The 23,002-nt window shown below is 51.9% G+C and overlaps 1 protein-coding gene across 1 annotated transcript in view; it reads left to right on the top strand.

Annotated features, from left to right (window-relative positions):
* The first annotated feature begins 3,302 nt into the window (after window positions 1-3,302).
* Window positions 3,303-23,002, top strand: part of ASIC4 (acid sensing ion channel subunit family member 4) — a 942,253-nt gene continuing 922,553 nt past the window's right edge. The window contains exon 1 of the mRNA XM_069227149.1: window positions 3,303-4,812. Within this exon, the coding sequence (XP_069083250.1) occupies window positions 4,228-4,812 (585 nt within the window). The 5' untranslated portion in view covers window positions 3,303-4,227. The remainder of the gene's footprint in view (window positions 4,813-23,002) is intronic.

Genomic DNA, 23,002 nt, shown 5'->3' with positions numbered 1-23,002 from the left:
TGCGCACTGAGGGAGCATGCTGAGCACTCCCTCTCTGTGCTCATCTGCCCTGTGGCTCTGCCCCTTCTACAATATAACAATAATAAACATAGTTTATTATTGTTGTATAGCAGAAGTTTGGCAGATGCTGCTGCTGGCGGGGGATAGGGTATCATCTGTTAGTGTCCCAAGGAGCATAGGGTAGCATGCCTCAGCATCCTAATAAGCACAGGGTAACATGCCTTAGCATCCTAATAAGCACAGGGTAGCATTCCTCAGCTTCCTAAGAAGCAGAGGATAGCATGCCCCACCATCTTAAGAAGCATAGGGTAGCATGCCTCAGCATCCTAAGAAGCAGATGGTAGCATGTCTCAGCATCCTAATAACCATAGGGTAACATGCCTCGGCATCCTAATAAGCATAGGGTAGCGTTCCCCAGCATCCTAAGAAGCATAGGGTAGCATGCCTCAGCATCCTAAGAAGCATAGGGTAGCATGCCTCAGCATCGTAAAGAGCATAGAATAGCATGCCTCAGCATCCTAAGTAGCATAGGGTAGCATGTCTCAGTACTCGAAGGAGCATGGGGGCATTGTGTTAATGTCCGAAGGAGCTTAGGGTAGCATGCCTCAGTATTAGAAGGAGCAAAGGTAGCATGCCTCAGTATCAGAAGGAGCATAGGGTAGCATGCCTCAGTATCAGAAGGAGCATAGGGTAGGATGGCTCAGTATCAGAAGGAGCATAGTGTAGCATGCCTCAGAATCCTAAAAAGCATAGGGAAGCATGTATCAATGTCCTAAGAACATAGGGCACCATCCCTCGGTATCTGAAAGAGGATGGGGTATCATGTGTTAGTGCCCGAAGGAGCATGGGGTAGTATACCTCAGCATCCTAAGAAGAATAGAGTTGCATGTCTCAGTACTCGAAGGAGCATGGGGTATTGTGTTAATGTCTGAAGGAGCATAGGGTAGCATGCCTCAGTATCAGAAGGAGCAAGGGTAGCATGCCTCAGTATCAAAAGGAGCATAGGGTAGCATGCCTCAGTATCAGAAGGAACATAGGGTAGGATGGCTCAGTATCAGAAGGAGCATATTGTAGCGTGCCTCGGTATCCGAAGTAGCATGGGGTATCATGTGTTACTGCCCGAAGGAGCATGGGGTAGGATTGCTCAGCATCCTAAAAAGCATTGGAGCATGGGGTAGGATACCTCAGCATCCTAAGAAGCATAGAGTAGCATGTCTCAGTACTCGACAGAGCATGGGGTTTCGTGTTAACGTCCGAAGGAGCATAGGGTAGCATGCCTCAGTATGAAAAGTTACACAGGGTAGCATGCCTCAGTATCAGAAGGAGCATAGGGTAGGATACCTCAGTATCCTGAGGAGCATAGGGTAGCATGACTCAGCATCCTAAGGAGCATAGGGTAGCATGTCTCAGTATCAGAAGGAGCATAGAGTAGCATGCCTCAGCATCAGAAGGAGCATAGGGTAGCATGCCTCAGCATCCTAAGGAGCATAGGGTACCATTCCTCGGTATCCGAGGAAGCATGGGGTATCATGTGTTAGTGCCTGAAGGAGCATGCGGTAGGATACCTCAGCATCCTAAGAAGCATAGAGTAGCATGTCTCAGTACTCGAAGGAGCATGGGGTATAGTGTTAATGCCCGAAGGAGCATAGGGTAGCATGCCTCAGCATCCTAAGGAGCATAGGGTAGCATGCCTCAGTATCAGAAGGAGCATAGGGTAGCATGCCTCATCATCCTAAGGAGCATAGGGTAGCGTGCCTCAGTATGAGAAGGAGCACAGGGTAGCATGCCTCAGTATGCTGAGGAGCATAGGGTAGCATGCCTCAGCATCCTAAGAAGCATAGAGTAGCATGTCTCAGTACTCGAAGGAGCATGGGGGTATTGTGTTAATGTATGAAGGAGCATAGGGTAGCATGCCTCGGTATCAGAAGGAGCATAGTGTAGCATGCCTCAGCATCCTAAGGAGCATAGGGTAGCATGACTCAGCATCCTAAGGAGCAAAGGATAGCATGCCTCAGTATCAGAAGGAGCATAGGGTAGCATGCCTCATCATCCTAAGGAGCATAGGGTAGCATGCCTCAGTATGAGAAGGAGCACAGGGTAGCATGCCTCAGTATGCTGAGGAGCATAGGGTAGCATGCCTCAGCATCCTAAGAAGCATAGAGTAGCATGTCTCAGTACTCGAAGGAGCATGGGGGTATTGTGTTAATGTATGAAAGAACATAGGGTAGCATGCCTCGGTATCAGAAGGAGCATAGGGTAGCATGCCTCAATATCAGAAGGAGCATAGGGTAGCATGCCTCAGCATCCTAAGGAGCATAGGGTAGCATGACTCAGCATCCTAAGGAGCAAAGGGTAGCATGCCTCAGTATCAGAAGGAGCATAGGGTAGCATGCCTCATCATCCTAAGGAGCATAGGGTAGCATGCCTCAGTATGAGAAGGAGCACAGGGTAGCATGCCTCAGTATGCTGAGGAGCATAGGGTAGCATGCCTCAGCATCCTAAGAAGCATAGAGTAGCATGTCTCAGTACTCGAAGGAGCATGGGGGTATTGTGTTAATGTATGAAGGAACATAGGGTAGCATGCCTCGGTATCAGAAGGAGCATAGGGTAGCATGCCTCAGCATCCTAAGGAGCATAGGGTAGCATGACTCAGCATCCTAAGGAGCAAAGGGTAGCATGCCTCAGTATCAGAAGGAGCATAGGGTAGCATGCCTCAGCATCCTAAGAAGCAGAGGATAGGAATGCCTCGGCATCCCAAGGTACTCTGTCATCTTTTGAAAATGACCCATCTGCTCCAGAACCGACAGACACCAAATTCTGCCTCTAAGCAACCCCCAGATCCCACTGCCTGTGTTCAGTGTTCAGTGCTATGCAATGCCTAGTTCTTGAATGCTGGGGGGCTGGGACATGACCCATCACTGCCACTGTCGGTAGATACGAGACCCAGGGCACGTGGAGATGCGAGGGGTTTGCACAGAATCACACAGTTTGCTCGGAGCAGCGCCAGGATTTCAGTGCGTTCCTTTCATCCCACAGTGGTGCACTTCTCCCCCCAGCCTTGCTGCCCTCTCCCTGTCGGCACTGAATGGGCTTGTGTGGAGCCGGCACGGGGCGATCCTGGACGGTGGCTGGCACGTCCTAGGGATGGTTACTGCAATGCCCCCTCCCTCCTCCGTCCCCTGGCAAAAGAAATGAAGGGAAGCGGAGAGAGGACCGGTCCTCCCCCGACGGGGACACGCCAATGGAAGGCGGTCCCGTCCTCCCCTCCCTCCTCCGGTACAGAGGAGCCTTGAGGAGGGCTCAGTGTGAGACCTGCAGCTGAGAGAGGCAGGCACGGGGCTCTGAGGCGGGCACGGGGCTCTGAGACGGGCACAGAGCTCAGAGACAGGGGTGCCTCCTCCATCACTCGGCTCCGCCGGCCCCCATGCGCGCTCCCGTCAGCGCAGCATCCTTCCTCCGCACTCGAACAAGTGTGCGATCCCGGCGCGCCCTCGGCGGCACTGTTCTCGAAGCAGCTCCCTCATTGCAGGATTGTATCCGGACCTGGAAGTTCTCCTCGGGGCCCGGGAGACAGGACCCCTTCATCATCTGGTGCCTTCTGGGAACTTAGAGGATGCAACATACTGCTTGAGCCTCCAGGCGCTCTGTGATGAAGCTGGGTAGTTTCTGATCTGGCATCTGCCCTGGGTGGACCTCCGAGGGTCTCTGGCTCCCCCAGTCTTTGGGAGAGGAGGTGCCCCCCATACTGGAAGCTCTATAACCCTACCCCAGCACCGGGCTCAGTGCGGGTGGCACCTTTGATGCCTGGAGTGGAGTAAACCAGGACTCTTGGCGAGCTTTGCTTCCCTCCACAGCTGAGCTCGGGGTCAGCGAGGCGCTGTAGCCGCTCGAGGCGCTGGATGTTGGGAAGTGGTCCCGGGCAGCACCTGGCAGCAGCATCCTTCGACCTCTGCGTCTCCATCTCTGGTACTTTCTGCCTCCTTTGCATCCGGGCACAAGGAAACTTGTGCAAAAGCTAAAAGTGAAGTGTCTTTTTCTCTGAATTTCGATCTTATCCTTTGATTTTTTTTCCTTTTGGAGGTCTGCACCGGAGGAGCCGTGCAGCCCGAGGTGTTCCCAACTCTGTCGTCGCACCGGGAGCACGAGGGGCCCTGGCGCAGGGAGCGGCGGCCCGGGCCGCCCCGGCCGCGCGACTACGGGCCCCCGGGAGTCCCCCCGCGAGGGCCAATGCCCATCGAAATTGTCTGCAAGATCAAATTTGCCGAGGAAGAGGATGAGAAGCGGCGGCAGGAGGAGGAAGAGGAAGGGGAGAAGGAGAGTCTGATCGAGGGGGGTCACCAGCCCCCCCTGCGTGACCTGGCTGCCTTCGCCCGCACCAGCACCTTGCATGGGCTCTGCCACATCTTCCGCTCTGGCAGCGTTGGCATAAAGCAGACCCTCTGGGCGCTCGCATTCCTATCCTCCCTGGTGTTCTTCCTGTACCAGGCGGCCAAGTGCGCCCTCTTCTACCTGGAGCACCCGCATGTGACCGCCCTGGACGAGGAGGCCGCCCGGGAGATGGCCTTCCCGGCGGTCACCATCTGTAACATCAACCGCTTCCGGCACTCGGCGCTCACCGATGCCGATATCTACCACCTGGCCAACATGACCGGGCTGCCGCCCAAGGACCGCGATGGCCACCGCGCCACCGACCTGGTCTACCCCGAACCGGATATGCAAGACATCGTCAACCGCACTGGCCACCAGCTGAGTGAGATGCTGAAGAGCTGCAACTTCAGTGGGGACTCCTGCTCGTCTCAAAACTTCACCGTGGTAAGTCAGACTCGCTTCGTGCTCACCATGACGGCGCATGACGGTTGGAGCGCAGCCAGACACCTGCTCCTCCTGGACTTGTGTTAACATATAAGTCTGTCTTCTATGATGGTTAGTGGGGGCTCCAGTGAGTGAGTCTGACTTTCCTCAAAGTTCACCATGGTAAGTCAGACTCACTTCGTGTTCACCTTGACGGCTCATGATGGCTGGTGCGCAGCCAGACACCTGCTCCTCCTTGACTTGTCTTGTGTTAACATATAAGTCTGTCTTCTGTGATGGTTAGTGGGGGCTCCAGTGAGTGAGTCTGACTTTCCTCAAAGTTCACCATGGTAAGTCAGACTCACTTTCTGTTCACCATGATGGCTCATGACTGCTGGTGCGCAGTCAGACACCAGTTCCTCTTTTACTTGTCTTGTGTTAACGTATGAGTGTGTTTTCTGCGATGGTTAGTGGGGCTCCAGTGAGTGAGTTTGACTAAACTCAGAGTTCACCGTAGTGAGTCCAACTGACTTCTTGCTCACCATGATGACTCATAATGGCTGGTGAAAAGCTACACACCTGATGGTGCGCAGATAGACACCTACTCTTTCACTTGCCTTTTGTTAACATATGAGCATGTCTTCTGTGGTGGTTACTGGTGGCTTCTGCTCATCTCAAAGTTCATGGTAGTCAGTCCGACTCACTTCATGTTCACCATTACAGCTCATGATGGCTGGTGCGCAGGCAGACACCTGCTCCTCTTTTACTTGCCTTACCGTATGAGTATGTCTTCTGCGATGGCTAGTCGGAGCTCCAGTGAGTAAGTCTGACTTGCCTCAATGTTCACCCTAATCAGTCCGATTTACTTTGTGTTCACCATGATTGCTCATGATGGCTGGTGTGCAGGCAGACACCTGCTTCTCTCCTACTTGTCTTGTGTTAACATATAAGTCTGTCTTCTGTAATGGTTAGTGGTTGCTCCAGTGAGTGAGTCTGACTTGCCTCAAAATTCACCATGGTAAGTCAGTCTCACTTTGTTTTCACCATGACAGCTCATGATGGTTGGTGCGCAGGCAGACACCCTCTCCTCTTTTACTTGTCTTGTGTTAACGTATGAGTATGTCTTCTGCGATGATTAGTGGGGGCTCCAGTGAGTGAGTCTGACTTGCCTCAAAGTTCACCACGGTAAGTCAGACTCACTTTTAGTTCCCCATGACGGCGCAAGATGGCTGGTGCGCAGGCAGACACCCGCTTCTCTTCTACTTGTCATGTGTTAATATATAAGTCTGCCTTCTGTGATGGTTAGTGGGAGCTCCAGTGAGTGAGTCTGACTTGCCTGAAAGTTCACCATGGTAAGTCTGACTCACTTTGTATTCACCATGATGGCGCATGATGGCTGGTGCGCAGGCAGACACCTGCTTCTCTTCTACTTGTCTTGTGTTAACGTATGAGTATGTCTTCTGCAATGATTAGTGGGGGCTCCAGTGAGTGAGTTTGACTTGCCTCAAAGTTCACCACAGTAAGTCAGACTCACTTTGAGTTCCCCATGACGGCTCATGATGGCTGGTGCGCAGGCAGACACCTACTTCTCTTCCACTAGTCATGTGTTAACATATAAGTCTGTCTTCTGTGATGGTTAGTGGGGGCTCCAGTGAGTAAGTCTGACTTGCCTCAAAGTTCACCATGGTAAGTCCGACTCACTTTGTGTTCACCATGACGGCGCATTATGGCTGGTGCGCAGGCAGACACCTGCTTCTCTTCCACTTGTCATGTGTTAACATATAAGTCTGTCTTCTGTGATGGTTAGTGGGGGCTCCAGTGAGTGAGTCTGACTTGCCTCAAAGTTCACCATGGTAAGTCCGACTCACTTTGTGTTCACCATGACGGCGCATGATGGCTGGTGCGCAGGCAGACACCCGCTCCTCTTTTACTTGTCTTGTGTTAATGTATGAGTATGTCTTCTCCGATGATTACTGGGGGCTAGATTCATGAGTGTTCAGACTTCGGGGTGGGCTCTTTAGAGGGTGAATATGTATTTCAGTGATATGTTACGCTGTGTTATGCGGTGTCATGCTACGGTATTGCTTAGTTATAAAACGCATGTGCGTCACAGCATGGGGGGCGAGGGGCACCACAGGAGTGAGTCTACAGGCTCAAGAGGAGGGTCAGGCTGAGCTCCAAAGCAGACCTGTGATTCAGTCTTCCTGTGGGTCTTACCCACAGCCAGCGCCACTGGAACTGTGCCAATCTGCAGCCCTGGCTCCTTTCACACAGTCAAGGCTTTGCTGCCATTGCCACATAATCCATCATCTGGTGAATAGTCTGCAGGTTTTAACAAAAAAATTGTTTCTAGCTCAAACCGATTAAAAGTTATTAATTAAAAACGTGGCAATATGTATTCGCACATTAGAAGGCCCTTTGCAAAAATGAACTGGTCACCTTTCAGTTGCTTATTTATGTATTTGGTTGTTAAACTGGGACTACTGCGGGGAAATCTTTGCTGAGACAGTATTGGCATGTGTCAAAAATACGAAACAAAGAAGTACCGGAAAATGTGCTGCACGATGCCGCATAATTTGCCATTTCTTCCGCATAATCTAGTCAACCCAACCACATAATTTGGAGCTCCCCTGCCGCATAATTCCAGTGGCGCTGCCCATAGCTCACTTTGGGGGGTTGGAAGCTGATTCCCGAGTTGAAATCATGATAAACTTATTCAGGGCTGGTATTTCTAGCATGATCAGTTCTGTTGTGAGTGAAGGTGGCTGACACTCCGCACTAGAAATGTCTTAAAACTATCTGTCATTGGTGTTTTCGGTTGCTCTTTACTCAGCGAGGGTGAATGACTGTGTCTGCAGCGGTCATCTCTTCCTTTGTGTATTTAGTTATCTGTTATTGTAGCTGCGTAAATACTATGTGTAGTGCCCAGAATCCAAGTGCGCTACAAAGTAAGTCATCAATTACAGAAACAGCAGCAAGCGCATGTGCCAAGGACTTCGGTAGACTATGTCCAGATGGCTGCTGAACTGCAGAATGAAGCGCCCTGACCTAGTCGTGAGGGGCACGAAGCGCTCTGTTGTACTGAATAAGCACAAATGAAAAAAGAAGGGGTTGAATGAATCTTTGTTCCACATCTTAAACTCGAAAAAAGCTGCGAGAGGGCCTGGGATTCAATGAGTTCGTCAGTCAAAGGATCCGAATGGGGCGTTCCTCTCCGCTGTGTAGCGCCTAGAAATGTAACCCTGTGGGTGGAAAATGAGGTATATGGAATATGGAAAACCATTCACATATAGGAAAGTGCAACGGGCGACATTTCAGTGGCAGCAGCTTCAGCTAGAAGTCATAGTGCGAAACTCCAAGCTTGAAGCACAGACCCAAGAGGGCACAATGCAAGACTGGGTAAGGCAGACTCAGAACACAGAGGTCACGATATGAAACTGGGTCAGGGAGCCTGAGGACACAGAGGTCACAATGCAAGACTGGGTAAGACAGACTCAGGACACAGAGGTCACAATGCAAGACTGGGTAAGGCAGACACGGGACACAGAGGTCACGATATGAAACTGGGTAAGGCAGACTCAGGACACAGAGGTCACGACAAGAAACTAGGTAAGGGAGACTCAGGATGAAGAGATCGCAATATGAAACTGTGTAAGGGAGCCTCAGGACACAGAGGTCACCATATGAAACTGGGTAAGGGAGCCTCAGGACACAGAGGCCACCATATGTAACTGGGTAAGGGAGACTCAGGACACAGAGGTCACGATATGAAACTGTGTAAGGGAGCCTCAGGACACCTAGGTCAAGACATGAAACTGGGCAAATCAGGCTCTAAGTCAGGACAAAAAAGTCTCGATATGAGTCTGAGCAAGGCAGAGTCCGGACTATGAGACTTTGTAAGGGAGACTCAGGAAAAAGGGGTCACGATATGAAACTGGGTAAGAGAAACTGGGGCTAAAGAGGTCACGATATAACACTGGGCAAGGGAGACTCGGCACGAAGAGCACATGATATGAAGCTGAGTATGGGAGGCTCAGGTCTACGAGTTCACAACATGAGACTGGGTAAGGGAGGCTCAGGGCAAAGAAGTCACGATATGAGAGTAATATTGTCATTTTATATTAATCATGAAATAGTTACTTAAAACCTTGCATGATGTGATAAACGTCAATTTTAAAAGCTACAAATATTAATACTAAAGATACAAATACTTAAAATATCAAACATGATTTGAGGCTACAGCTAAACAAGCTAAATTAGCCAAGCGCGGGGTGCAAGGTCCTGCAAAAGGTGGGGTTCCCTGGGAAGGTTTTTTGATTCAGGCTCCCTTGGTGCTTTTAAGACCCTGTCCCCTTACACGGGGATATGCAGTTTTACAATGCGCTACCTCCAGTTGAGAGTGCAGCTGCCTCTCACGATATGAGAGTAGGTAAGGTAGGCTCAGGGCCAAGAAGTCACGATATGAGACTGGGTAGGGAGACTCAAGGCGGGGAAGTCACAATATGAGAGCAGGTAAAGCAGACTCATGGCCAAGAAGTCACGATATGAGATTGGGTAGGGAGGCTCAAGGCGGGGAAGTCACAATATGAGAGCAGGTAAAGCAGACTCATGGCCAAGAAGTCACGATATGAGACTGGGTAGGGAGACTCAGGGCTGAGAAGTCACGATATGAGAACAAGGAGACGCAAAGCCAAGAGGTCATGATATGAGAATGATTGGGGAAGGCTCGACAGTCACCTGACACAGGAGTAAATCTGGAGGCGTATATCCAGAGTAGACAAACAGACTTGCAGTTTAATTTAATTGAAGCCGTGTTTGTGCATTCTTTAGACCTCTGGGCGCCTTTCTAAATTCCGGGGGGGTGATGAAGGGTGGATAGGGTATTGCCCACAACAAAACGGCGGCATGATGCTTGACGACTGACTCCTACCACCCCTACTAGGCACGTGGCCGAGCGTGTGTGGCCTTCGTGGTTTCTGTACTTTGAAGTGCTTGAGGGGCATAATACCACTGAAGGCGCTTTCTGTGCGTAGCGCAGGGGATGTATCACCAGTGCGCGGCCGGTGCCACTCCCCGAGCCGCGTGAGCACTGCACGTGATAAAGTGCTTGTGCACAAGTGCCTGAAAGGCAAGCTCGTGCGCAGAGGTAGGGTAGCTGCTACCCCAGCTTCATAGGCCAATCAGCAGCAGCGCTGTTTGTCCAAAATCACACACGGCGTCAGGTGCGTGAGCTGACACCCAGCCACCCCCTTCAGAGCAGACGTGCCAGCTACAAAGCGCACAGTGAAACGTGCAGAGCACAGACTCTACTTTATGCCGGTAGGCAAGTGGGTCGCTGATCTGGACACAGGCCCCCTTGTTACCCGCAGTTCATCAGCTGCACTCCTTCTGAGATAGCACAGTGAGCTACGGACCAGCATCGTGGAGCTGCATGAAATCTGCAAAGCACGGGTTTAAAACGTTGTTTTACTTTATCTGTCGTTATTCAAAGGTTAATAAAAAGGGCTTTTTGGGCTGTAACAAAGCCTATTTAGTACAGACAATCCCTAGCACTCCGTTGCATTTTACATTTTCACTGCGTTTCTTCCGACTTTGCACTCTCGATATATCATTGCAACCAGCAAGTGCTATATGTGACTTCTACCTGTAGGATTCACATATCGTCTGCGTAAGAGTCACATACCCACTTGCTGATAGGTATTATATGCTGTAACCCTCATTGTCTTAAATAACACATTGTACATTGATTTACGCATTTGTATGGCATATTGTCTCTGTAAAATAGGTGCACAATCTTAAGCGCTTTGACACCCAACACTGAAATGAGTAGCGCTATGACATGAACTATTAAGTAAGAACCACTAGAGGCGATGTTGGCTAAGGGTGGTACGAGAAAGGCCATAACTTGCATTTACGGGTCGCAGGGGTGTCACTACACCAATGGGACCTTGAGACGCCAGGAATGGGGGAGCGGAGTCTTGGCGATGGCTAGCGGACCGGCAGGAATGCTCTATTTCACTGTTCCCGACAGTCAGCCCAGTTAGACCCGCAAAAACCTTGTAATAGGGCAAGAGGACGCCTCCAACAGGGTATTGCGTCCTCCCGTACGTATGCCAGTCCCACGTTGGGACCGCCAAACTCGTAATGAGGCCTTAAGTGATTTGCCCAGAATCGACGCAGAGACTCGGACCTGGTTCCCCCTGCTCCGAGGTCGGCAACTCATTAGAAATGCAAGATTCAGGTTTATTCAATTTAATTTTCTCCACCATACTTACATGACCTCCAAGAGAAAAGGGAATATGTACCCGGGGAATAGACTCAATGCCCCTGCTGCGGTCAGATGCCGCAGACTTTATGCACATGGTGTGGTCCGGTCCGGCGATAGCTCCGCTTTGCTCTCAGGTGGTGCGATGCATGTATTGTCCTTACGGACCCACTACAGTGCCTGTTAGATGTGTAACCTGTCACCAAACAAGTGGAGGGACGTGCGCGCCTTCATAGCCTGGCCCATACTGGTAGAAAGATGCATAGCCATGAGCTGGAGATCTGTACCGGCACCGCCTCTAAACCGCTGGCGCACTGAATTGGGTAAATGGAGTAGAGCGGAATTGGCAGTTTACACAGCACTACACCCCTGGAGTGGAGAAATAGACCACCTTAGCCTATGGGATAATTACTCAGAAAAACTAGACTCAAGGACTCAAGACATGGCTGTTAGAATGAACAAAGCACCGTGAAGCAGCTAGCAACTCCAGCGCCTTGAGGCTCTCACAAGTGATTTGTAGTGCTTTATAAATCCTGATTGATTGATTGAATGAGAGTCCAAAACTGATGACCGTCCACCATGAGTTGAACAGGTATTGCTTTGCATGCAACTAGTGATCTGTGAGGAAAAGAGGGGTGCCATGTGGGACCCTTTTGTGCAGGGTAACGGGTGGACACGATATGTTGGGGAGATACTGGGCGGAGGAGCGGGATGAATAGCATGGGTGAGTTTTGAGACCTACTGGGAACATTGCTGGGAGGACTACTTGGTGGGGTCGGGGGGTTGGGCTGGGTCACTCCTGGCACGGTTAAAGTTGTAGGGTGGTTGCTGCTCTTTGCATGCAGTAGGATTCCATTGATCCTTTGCACCAACCTTGGCCTTGTCCTTGGAGGGGCTGGGGGGGGGGGAGGGGGGGACTTTGCTGCTTTGGGCCTGTCTCTGTACACTGGTGCCCCCGTCAATATGAAACAATCAATTGACACGCACCTGTAACAGTGGTTGTTTGGCATTGTGATTTTACCATGAAAATGCAAATGACGATACCTAAAAAATATATAAATTTGAAATAAAAAATTGGTAAGTGCTATTTAAATCATAATTTGGGTAATTCCTCTTAAGTACAGTTGAATCTGATATTCCTACTATAGATGCATGTCTCTGATGTACACAGGTTGAACAAAGTTAAAACCTACTTCCAAACCATACTTTGTCAGTACTTTAAGTAATAACAAGTAGCGTGCCTTTCCTTCCATTACTCGAGATAGCGCCCATGTGGGATGATACTCAAATAAAAAGAGGGCTAATGGCCCTTTAAAACAGACTTTTGCTTTGTACTCAGCTGGAAGACTAAGCCCCAGATATACCATTTTGACACGCAGGGATGAGCCTATTTACAAAAACACTGCGCACTCTGTTTCCCCCTGCGCCGGCGCTAAATGTAGCTGCCTGCACCAATGCACGTATCCTTGCACCATAGTGCAAGGGTGCCTGCATTGTAGGGAATGATTGTGTGCAGGAAGGTGTCCCTTCCTGCACATAAACAATCTACAATGACCATGTATTAGTTCTATGTCTGCTGAAGAATGCAGAACACGTAGAAGTAGAAAATCGTCATTATTGAATGACTGTTTATGTGCAGGAAGCGACACCTTCCTGCACATAAACAATCATTCATGGCGTTTTGCTCTTTCTATGTGTGCTTCAGAATGCAGCACACAGAAAAAGCAAAAATGCGGAGAAATAAAAGTGTTCCTCCTTGTTGCGCCAGGCTAATGCCACCCCAGGGTTGGCGTTAGATTTTGGTGCTGCCACAGGTTTACATATTTTTGTGGATCCCCCACAGCAGCACCCATTGCACGCTCCTCTGCCGCAGAAAATTGCGTTGGGGGTCCATATTTACAATACGGTATTAAGCCACAAAAAGTGGCTTACCGCCGCCTTGTAAATATGCGTAATGCACAGTGCCACCGGAGGTCACAAGTGTTGCTCTGGTGGGGCTATGAGGCTTCTAAATATGCCCTAAGTCCCCTCACCACCTGCAAGTTGCTGCTCTGAAGGGAAAGCAGACGGTGTGCACTCACTCCTGAATGCGTCCCGTGTCTGCAAAATACCCCAGGTCAGCATGTTCCACTGGAGCCAGCCCCGACCCCATCCCGCTCAATAACAGATGTCAGAACTGAGATCCAGGCGGATCCCCCTCATTCCCATGTCACGAGTTGGGGGTCCTCTCCTGCTCGGCGCACCTGGCCAGTCACCTGTCTTGAGCCCAGCGGTGACCATGGGACCCCCTGAGATGTTGCCAGCGAAAGGGCGCGACCACTGCTGGGCTGCACCTCACCTTCTGCGCTTCAAAGCCCTCTCTGCTCACGCTTCCCGGCGCTTTGGTGCAGAGCCCCAGTCCCGCTGTTTACAGAAGCATGGGGGGCTGTGGAGGGACAGGGGATCCGAGCAAGGGCCACATTCACCTTCCAGGTTTAGGAGCGCTGTGTGGCTGTACACATGGCCTGCACAGAGACCTGATGAGCAGTTTGCAGTGGAGAATGGGACCACGTAACCGACAGAGAACACCCCCAAACCCTCACACAAAAGTCACTTGCGTAAGGACACTTGAAGGCCCCCAGCAAAGTACATGGAGGGCCCCCCTCCAGACTCAGTCAGGAGCTCTCAGACCAGGGTACTGTTCTGAGGGGGTCCCCTGGAGCTGGGGGCACCACATCTGGGGGCTGCGGGGGCCTATGTTACCCAGACGGAAGTGTGATTTATTTCCTCTCTCACTTACGGGCCCCTCCATGTCCTCTGTTTCACTTATGAAAGACAGAGACCCCACTTTTGTGAGAAGGCAACCCCCCCATGCTTCTCTCCCCCATGTGTAAGGGAGCCCTAGTTCTGCTCTGTCTCTGGGAAGAGAGACCCCTTGTGCCCCTCTCACACCTGTGACATAGAACCCATTTTCTCTGCCTCGTCGGTGAGGGGGGGTCCCCCATTTCTCTGACTCATAGGTCCCAGAGTCCCCCCTGGACACAAGCCCCCTCAAACTCAACCAAATCAATGATAACTCACTGCTCCAGGACTCGCCATGGGTATCCAGTCATGTTTACTTTTACAACAAATCTTGAACATAACCACCTTAAATCACTAGAAAATGTAAACGATTACATCAGATAACAAAACTTCACGCATTACTGAGTATCATCGTTTGGCACATTCATAAAAAATACTCTTTCCGAATAAATGGGTTAATACTCAGAAGTATTTACAATGAGGCAGTCTTTGGAACAGGTCCCAGCACCAAGGATGGGTCCCTTCTGAACCCCACAGGTGAACCCGCCTGTGTCTCTGAGCCCGGTCCCACCTCTCTAGGGCCTTGACCATCGACCATGGTCCTCCCCCCAACACCGTGCTGCCAGAGGGGTGACAAGATGTGGGAGCAGGGGCTACAGCCCACGTCCTACCCTGGTAAAGTTTCAGCCCATGCCAGTTAATGGTGGCCGTGGCTATTCCACGTACAACCTCTATAGCCTTAGAGCAGGCTATACTGACTATTAAAGGCCCGCTACAGCGTTAATGGCCCAAGCCCAAGATAACAAGTGAGCAGGCCTTTAATGGCCTGTTATAGCCCAGCTAACGTGGGCTATAAGACTATTAGAACGTTCCACCCTAGACAGCAGAACGTTCTAATTAGTAAAACAAAGGCCTCACAGAGCCCGAAGGGGCTGAAATCCCCTCGGGCTCCATGAGGCCTTTGTTCACAACTATTGCTGTGAACGACAAACATTGGAATGTTAAAGCTCCAGGCTTCTCCTGGCTATTAGAAGCTCGGAGCTGCTTCATTGTCTTCAATAGAGCTGCCAACATCCCACTGTTCTAATCCGTTGTCTTCAATGGAACGCTCAACATTCCAATGTTCTAATCCATTGTCTTCAATGGAGCGCTCAACATTCCAATGTTCTAATCCATTGTCTTCAGTGGAGCGCTCAACATTCCAATGTTCTATTCCATTGTCTTCATTGGAATGCTCAACAGTCCAGTGTTCTAATCCAAGTGTTCTAATCCATTGTCTTCAATGGAGCACTCAACAGTCCAATGTTGTAATCCATTGCCTTCAATGGAGCGCTCAACATTACAATGTTCTAATCCCTTGTCTTCAAGGAGCGCTCAAAAGTCCAATGTTCTACTCCATTGTCTTCAACACAGCACTCAACATTCCAATGCTCTAATTAGATTTCACCACCTGAACTACTTCAGGTTTAAGGGGCTGGGTGGCTGAGAAATTACGCAGTTACATGCACTTTGATCGCAGCTCGATTCTGAAGCCTGATGCTGCACTGGCTTCTTGAAAAGGCAGCACCCAGGTTAAGCCACACCTAAATAACCAGTTTGCCATTGTGACACCCTAGTGGGACTTCATGCTTCCCATCCCTGTCAAGACACTTGCAAGAGAAGGGACAGGGAACATGACCTGTGATGTTTCACAATCTCTCTGCCTCAGGCCGAAGAGCCATGAGAGCAACGGAGGTGCAGGGGGACACAGAAGTCCTGGGCCCTAGAGCCCCACACCCCTAAGGGGTGCTCTCTACTTGTGAGCGAGCCCCATTCCTATCTCTTTTGTGAGAGAACCCCGAATCCCTCTGCTTCACGTGTGAGCAAGCCCCCAATTCTCCCTCACTTGTGAGGGAGACCTCCTCATTGCTTTGTCTCACTTCTGAGGGCGTTAAATGGGCGGGTTGTATCTGGCAGAAATGAAAAACAGACTTTGAACCGGATCACCACTGGGCTCTATACTCATGTCCTTAACTTTACTGGCAAAAACATTGATAGACTTTGTAACTATGACTGTAAAATCTCGAATATATTCAATGTCAGTATTATGATCATGCTAACATTTCACACCTTGCATTCTCTAAGAGAATGTGATTATTGTAGATATGTTTCTACTAGGCCTGGGCGGAGTTTGCAGAGTTCCGCTATGCCGGTTGCGGAACTCTGCAAAGTGACCAAAAAACTCCACTACGCAGAGTTCCGCAAGCGGCGGAGTGCGTTAGGTTGTGCTGTTCACACTGATTTTTAGCACTTGGTGTGAAATCAGCGCAAACAGCACCACGTGCAGCGCAAGAGGGTGCTGTTTCTTTTCTGCCGCTTGAGTAGATAAATGTTTTACGTGAGCAGCAGTTTTCTCAACGTGAACAGATGGTTTTTCAACACAAGCGGTAGCGACCATCCGTGACCGCCCGCGTTGAGAAATCTCGCTGGGAGGTGGTCTGGAGTAAGATTTTGCTCACTTGCGGTCACCAACTTAAAGCTGGCGAGCACAAATGAGGAAAAAACTCCGCTGCTCTGTGGAGTGTTTTGCAACTCCGCGCTCTAAGCAGAGCACAGAGTGGGAAAAACTCTGCAAAGTCTGCGAGCGGAGTTCACAGCCCACCCCTAGTTTCTACTACTTTTGTATAGCGCATACTGTGAATTAAGTTCCATCTCCATCACACAATGTGTACTTTCCATGTCGGAGCAGGGTTTCTCACATTGACTGTCGGTGGGTCGTAAGGTGTGCAGGCTACATGCACATCCAATCCTTGGCCTCTCTGCCGGGGGGTAGCTTCAGGGGGTGTTTGGGGTTACACTCCCCTAATAAAAGTAATTTCTGATAAATAGCTGGGTATGTTTGCTTTCAGTTGGGTAGGGTGAGGTGTCTGTCAGATTTCACCAGGAATGTTTCCATACGCACAGACAAAAACGCACACAGATTCCTTCTCTGCTTTGAAAGTCCTCAAAAATATTAGTTATTTTTCAAAAAATGTATTTTCTCTCTCAGTAAGTACCCCTACCAATCTGCATTTCTCTCCCTTTCCACTGCCCCTTAGGGCCCTGCTTGTTGTATGTATTTAAACATTATATGCCAGACTGATTGTTGGAAAATCTGATGTCCCCCCCCCCATTTTACTGACCAAGGTCGGCCCGCTCTCTGCAAAGTGCAAGGAATGATGGTCACACGTGTGGCAGATGTGATTATGAGGTATACAGATCATGGGGCTCCGAGGTTTCAGAACGGTGCGGGGAGAGTGTAAGAGGCTCAGTAAGAGAGCGCAGAAGAAAGCGGCGAGAAGTGGAGAACAGGCGCTACCCCCTCCATGGACCTTAATAGTGGTTAATTCATGGTGTCATATTTTCAGAATTTCAAGTTTTTCAGTTTAAGTATTCAAAACAAAATTGCCCTCAGTCATTTATCTCATATAGCTAAAAAGCAGGGGCAAAGGCAGCAAGTCTGGCCTGTTTTAGGTTTATGTTTAAATTGTAGTTATATAGCGCCTACTACCCTTAACGAAGCGCTATTTGCTGTGTGATCTGTCTGGACCCAGGGAGAGGCCCTCACATCCTGATCCGCAGACATGTTCGTGTTTTACACCACGTCACTGGTTACGTAAGCCACGCCTCCGGGTCAGCACGTCCCCGTTTTCATCCCACACCTCCCTCCTCCCTTTCTCTTTCTCCCTTTCTCTTTCTCTCTCTCTCTCTAGATCTCTTTCTCTCTTAGTGTTTCTCTCTTTGTCTATCGCTCTTTCTGTCTTTGTCTTTCTCTCTCTTTCTTTTGCTCTCTTTCTCTCCTTCTTTCTCCTTCTCTTCCCCTCTTTTTCCCTCCTTTCTTTCTGTCTTTTTCTCGCTCTCATTTTCTCTCTTATTTTTCTATCTTTCTCTCTTTTTCTTTCTCCTCTCTCTTTCTCTCTCTTCCCCTCTCTGTCTCTCTTTCTTTTTTTTCTGTCTCTTTCTTCTTTTCTCTAACTCGTTTTCACTCTCATTTTTGCTCTCTTTTCCTCTCTTTCTGTCTCTTTTCTCGTTTTCTCCCTCTTTTTCTCTTTCTCATTTTGTCGCTTTCTCTCTCTTTCTCTTACTCTCTATTTTTCTCTTTCTCTCTCTTTTTCTATCTGTCTTTGTCGTTCTCTAGTTCTCGCTCTCTCTTCACCCACACTCTCCCTCTCTCGGGAGCCCCGTTCTGCGTTCACTCTTGCGGGGGCCACGTCCTCATCCATCGTTCTTGAAAGTCCTGTGTGTGCACAAGTGCGGTGGCCACAACTGGCGCAGAACTGATGCCCGAGGTGCCTAGAGACCTTGTGGTGAGCTGTGGGGCGCACCAGTGCGCGCTCACTCCCCCCGCCCCCTTCCCCGCACACAGCACACATTGAAGACCTGAAAGGAGTGACGGGGCGCTTGATCTCCGAGCTGGGCCTGTTTGTGGGAGCGGCGGGCGTGTGCACGAGGAGTTGTCTCCTTTCACTGCGCAGCGCCTGGATTCCGATCTCAGCTCCCTCGGACGCATCGTGTGACCCTGGTGAAATGAGTTATTTCAAAGAATGACCGAATGCACTGCAACGTGTACAGCCAGGAGCTCAGGGGGATCTTTTCGTGGGGCTCAAGTGTGGGACCCGGCATCGCGCTCCGCCAGGCGCGTAAAGTCAAAACCAAAACAACTGGGACCTCCTCAGGGATCCCCGGTCCGGATCTGGGATCCCTGGCGAGGTTCCATCAGGTTTGGATTTGAATGAAGTTAACGTGCACGTGCTTCAGCTCCCTCATCTGCAAACAGCGGAGGCGCTTTAAAGCACAAGGACCCAGGTTAATACAGGTTGTGTGCCTTGGGGGCCGAGGGAGGGGGCACCTGGCGCAGGTGCACACTGCACGCTCCTTGCTCAGCTCGTGGGGCGCTGTGAGAAGGAGAAGGGTAGTTTAGTGCCTGGGGTGCCAGTGCGCGCTGACCAGGCGCTAGCACAGCCTGGTAATAGTGAGAGCCCCTTCCTTGTGCAAGGGTTGCAAACACGAGCCTGGGACACCCCCCGCGCAACAGGGGCTACTGTGTCAAAGGCAAGAACGCGAGAAGCTGCGCCTGTGAGAGCGGAGCCTGCGAGGAGCTATAATGTGGGAGGCTGCGCCTGCGAGGACTTATAATGCGAGGGGGCCGAGCCTCCCAGGATCTATAATTTGAGAGGCTGCGCCTGCGAGGAGCTATAATGTGAGAGGCTGCGGCTTCGAGGAGCTACAATGCGAGGGGCTGCTCCTGTGAGGGACTATAATGCGAGGGGCTGCGCTTGGGAGGAGCTCTAATGTGAGAGGCTGCGCCTGCGAGGAGCTATAATGTGAGCGCTGAGCCTGCGAGGAGCTACATTGTTAGGGGCTCCGCCTGTGAGGAGCTACATTGTGAGGAGCTTCGCCTGTGAGGAGCTACGTTGTGAGGAGATTCGCCTGTGAAGTGCTGCGCCTGTGAGGAGCTACATTGTGAGGAGCTGCGCCTGTGAGGAGCTATATTGTGAGGAGATTCGCCTGTGAGGAGCTGCGCCTGTGAGGAGCTACATTGCGAGGAGCTGCGCCTGTGAGCTGTGAGGAGCTATATTGTGAGGAGATTCGCCGGTGAGGAGCTACATTGTGAGGAGTTGCGCCTGTGAAGTGCTACGCCTGTGAGGAGCTGCGCCTTCTGAGGAGCTACAACGTGAGGGGCTGAGACTGCACGGAGCTTCACCTCAGAGGAGCTGCGCCTTGAGCGCCAGTAGAGCGCTGTGAGGAGCTGCGCCTTCATCACCAGTCGAGCGCTGCGTGGAGCTGCGCCCTTGCTCGGATATTGATTACCAATAGAGCGCCGTGATGAGCCGCGTCTGCGAGGAGCTACACTGTTAGGAGCGTCACCTGAGAGGAGCTGCGCCTCGATCACCAGTGGAGATCTGTGAGGAGCTGCGCCTTGATCACCAGTAGATGAGGTGGTCGAGGCAGCAGAGCCGAGCCAGAGTCGAGGCAAGGGTCCGGCTCGGATCTTAGAGCCCGTTCTCGAGCCGAGCCTGGACAATGTTTGCTACATTGATCACGCAACAAACATCACGTAATATATGGTAGAAGGGGCTAAATGATCAAAAAAGTGTATTTCTTTAGCACGTGAAGTTTTGACAATAAGAATCACATTAAATCCCTGTACCTTGAAATACCTGTTAAAAGTAACACCTTTTAAACATGAACAGTTAGTGCACCGAGGCAAGCCCTTGTCATGTGAAGCATGTGCGCCGCCCAGATTATTATACATCAGCGTAGTCGTTGATTACATATGTAAAAGAGCTTTCGTACACGATAATAAAATGAAACGAGTTTTGGTGAAATAACATATTTGCCTCAGATCACACGGTTTAAGCGGAGAAGACGCGATTTTCCAGGTTTTCTGTTTTCACTTTGCACACAACAGCAAGGAAATAAGTGGTTTGCCCAGGATCACAGGATGTTGAGGCGACTCCGAGACTCAAGCCTGGCTCCCCAGTTCCAAAGCCGCCACATGACGACCAAAGGATGGGAGCCGGGCAGAGGAGCTTGAAAGCTCGGCTCGTGATGGGCTCGAGGTTCCAAAATGGACTTGGGCGGAGCCGGAGCCGGGCTTCAGGCTAGCGCCTGGGCCGAGCTTTCACTAACTCGCCCACCGGTACCAGCAGAGCGCCGTCAAGAGCGGCGTCTATGAGGAGCTGCACACTGGGTACGATACTGGTTTCAAAATAGTGAAGTGGGTGGTTTCACCCAGAAGGAGCTGCACCAGTACTCAGTACACCCAGGAGGAGCGGCAGCAGTGCTCAGTACACCCAGGAGCTGCGCCAGTGCTCAGTACACCCAGGAGGAGCGGCAGCAGTGCTCAGTACACCCAGGAGGAGCGGCGCCAGTGCTCAGTACACCCAGGAGGAGCTGCACCAGTACTCAGTACTCCCAGGAAGAGCTGCACCAGTGCTCAGTACACCCAGGAGGAGCGGCGCCAGTGCTCAGTACACCCAGGAGGAGCGGCGCCAGTGCTCAGTACACCCAGGAGGAGCTGCGCCAGTACTCAGTACACCCAGGAGGAGCGGCGCCAGTGCTCAGTACACCCAGGAGGAGCGGCGCCAGTGCTCAGTACACCCAGGAGGAGCTGCACCAGTACTCAGTACTCCCAGGAAGAGCTGCACCAGTGCTCAGTACACCCAGGAGGAGCGGCGCCAGTGCTCAGTACACCCAGGAGGAGCGGCACCAGTGCTCAGTACACCCAGGAGCTGCGCCAGTGCTCAGTACACCCAGGAGGAGCGGCAGCAGTGCTCAGTACACCCAGGAGCTGCGCCAGTGCTCAGTACACCCAGGAGGAGCTGCAGCAGTACTCAGTACTCCCAGGAAGAGCTGCACCAGTGCTCAGCACACCCAGGAGGAGCGGCGCCAGTGCTCAGTACACCCAGGAGGAGCTGCAGCAGTGCTCAGTACTCCCAGGAAGAGCTGCACCAGTGCTCAGCACACCCAGGAGGAGCGGCGCCAGTGCTCAGTACACCCAGGAGGAGCGGCACCAGTGCTCAGTACACCCAGGAGGAGCTGCGCCAGTACTCAGTACACCCAGGAGGAGCGGCGCCAGTGCTCAGTACACCCAGGAGGAGCTGCGCCAGTGCTCAGTACACCCAGGAGGAGCTGCGCCAGTACTCAGTACACCCAGGAGGAGCGGCGCCAGTGCTCAGTACACCCAGGAGGAGCGGCGCCAGTGCTCAGTACACCCAGGAGGAGCTGCGCCAGTACTCAGTACACCCAGGAGGAGCGTCAGCAGTGCTCAGTACACCCAGGAGCTGCGCCAGTGCTCAGTACACCCAGGAGGAGCTGCAGCAGTACTCAGTACTCCCAGGAAGAGCTGCACCAGTGCTCAGTACACCCAGGAGGAGCGGCGCCAGTGCTCAGTACACCCAGGAGGAGCGGCACCAGTGCTCAGTACACCCAGGAGGAGCTGCGCCAGTACTCAGTACACCCAGGAGGAGCGGCGCCAGTGCTCAGTACACCCAGGAGGAGCTGCGCCAGTGCTCAGTACACCCAGGAGGAGCGGCAGCAGTGCTCAGTACACCCAGGAGCTGCGCCAGTGCTCAGTACACCCAGGAGGAGCTGCAGCAGTACTCAGTACTCCCAGGAAGAGCTGCACCAGTGCTCAGCACACCCAGGAGGAGCGGCGCCAGTGCTCAGTACACCCAGGAGGAGCTGCAGCAGTACTCAGTACTCCCAGGAAGAGCTGCACCAGTGCTCAGCACACCCAGGAGGAGCGGCGCCAGTGCTCAGTACACCCAGGAGGAGCGGCACCAGTGCTCAGTACACCCAGGAGGAGCTGCGCCAGTACTCAGTACACCCAGGAGGAGCGGCGCCAGTGCTCAGTACACCCAGGAGGAGCTGCGCCAGTGCTCAGTACACCCAGGAGGAGCTGCGCCAGTACTCAGTACACCCAGGAGGAGCGGCAGCAGTGCTCAGTACACCCAGGAGCTGCGCCAGTGCTCAGTACACCCAGGAGGAGCTGCAGCAGTACTCAGTACTCCCAGGAAGAGCTGCACCAGTGCTCAGTACTCCCAGGAGGAGCGGCGCCAGTGCTCAGTACACCCAGGAGGAGCGGCACCAGTGCTCAGTACACCCAGGAGGAGCTGCGCCAGTACTCAGTACACCCAGGAGGAGCGGCGCCAGTGCTCAGTACACCCAGGAGGAGCTGCGCCAGTGCTCAGTACACCCAGGAGGAGCTGCGCCAGTACTCAGTACACCCAGGAGGAGCGGCGCCAGTGCTCAGTACACCCAGGAGGAGCGGCGCCAGTGCTCAGTACAACCAGGAGGAGCTGCGCCAGTACTCAGTACACCCAGGAGGAGCGGCAGCAGTGCTCAGTACACCCAGGAGCTGCGCCAGTGATCAGTACACCCAGGAGGAGCTGCACCAGTACTCAGTACTCCCAGGAAGAGCTGCACCAGTGCTCACTACACCCAGGAGGAGCGGCGCCAGTGCTCAGTACACCCAGGAGGAGCGGCACCAGTGCTCAGTACACCCAGGAGGAGCTGCGCCAGTACTCAGTACACCCAGGAGGAGCGGCGCCAGTGCTCAGTACACCCAGGAGGAGCTGCGCCAGTGCTCAGTACACCCAGGAGGAGCTGCGCCAGTACTCAGTACACCCAGGAGGAGCGGCG

The sequence above is a fragment of the Pleurodeles waltl genome, chromosome 3_2, assembly GCF_031143425.1.
Source record: "Pleurodeles waltl isolate 20211129_DDA chromosome 3_2, aPleWal1.hap1.20221129, whole genome shotgun sequence".
In the NCBI taxonomy this organism is placed as follows: Eukaryota; Metazoa; Chordata; class Amphibia; order Caudata; family Salamandridae; genus Pleurodeles; species Pleurodeles waltl.
This window is presented reverse-complemented; position numbering and strand designations above follow the sequence as displayed.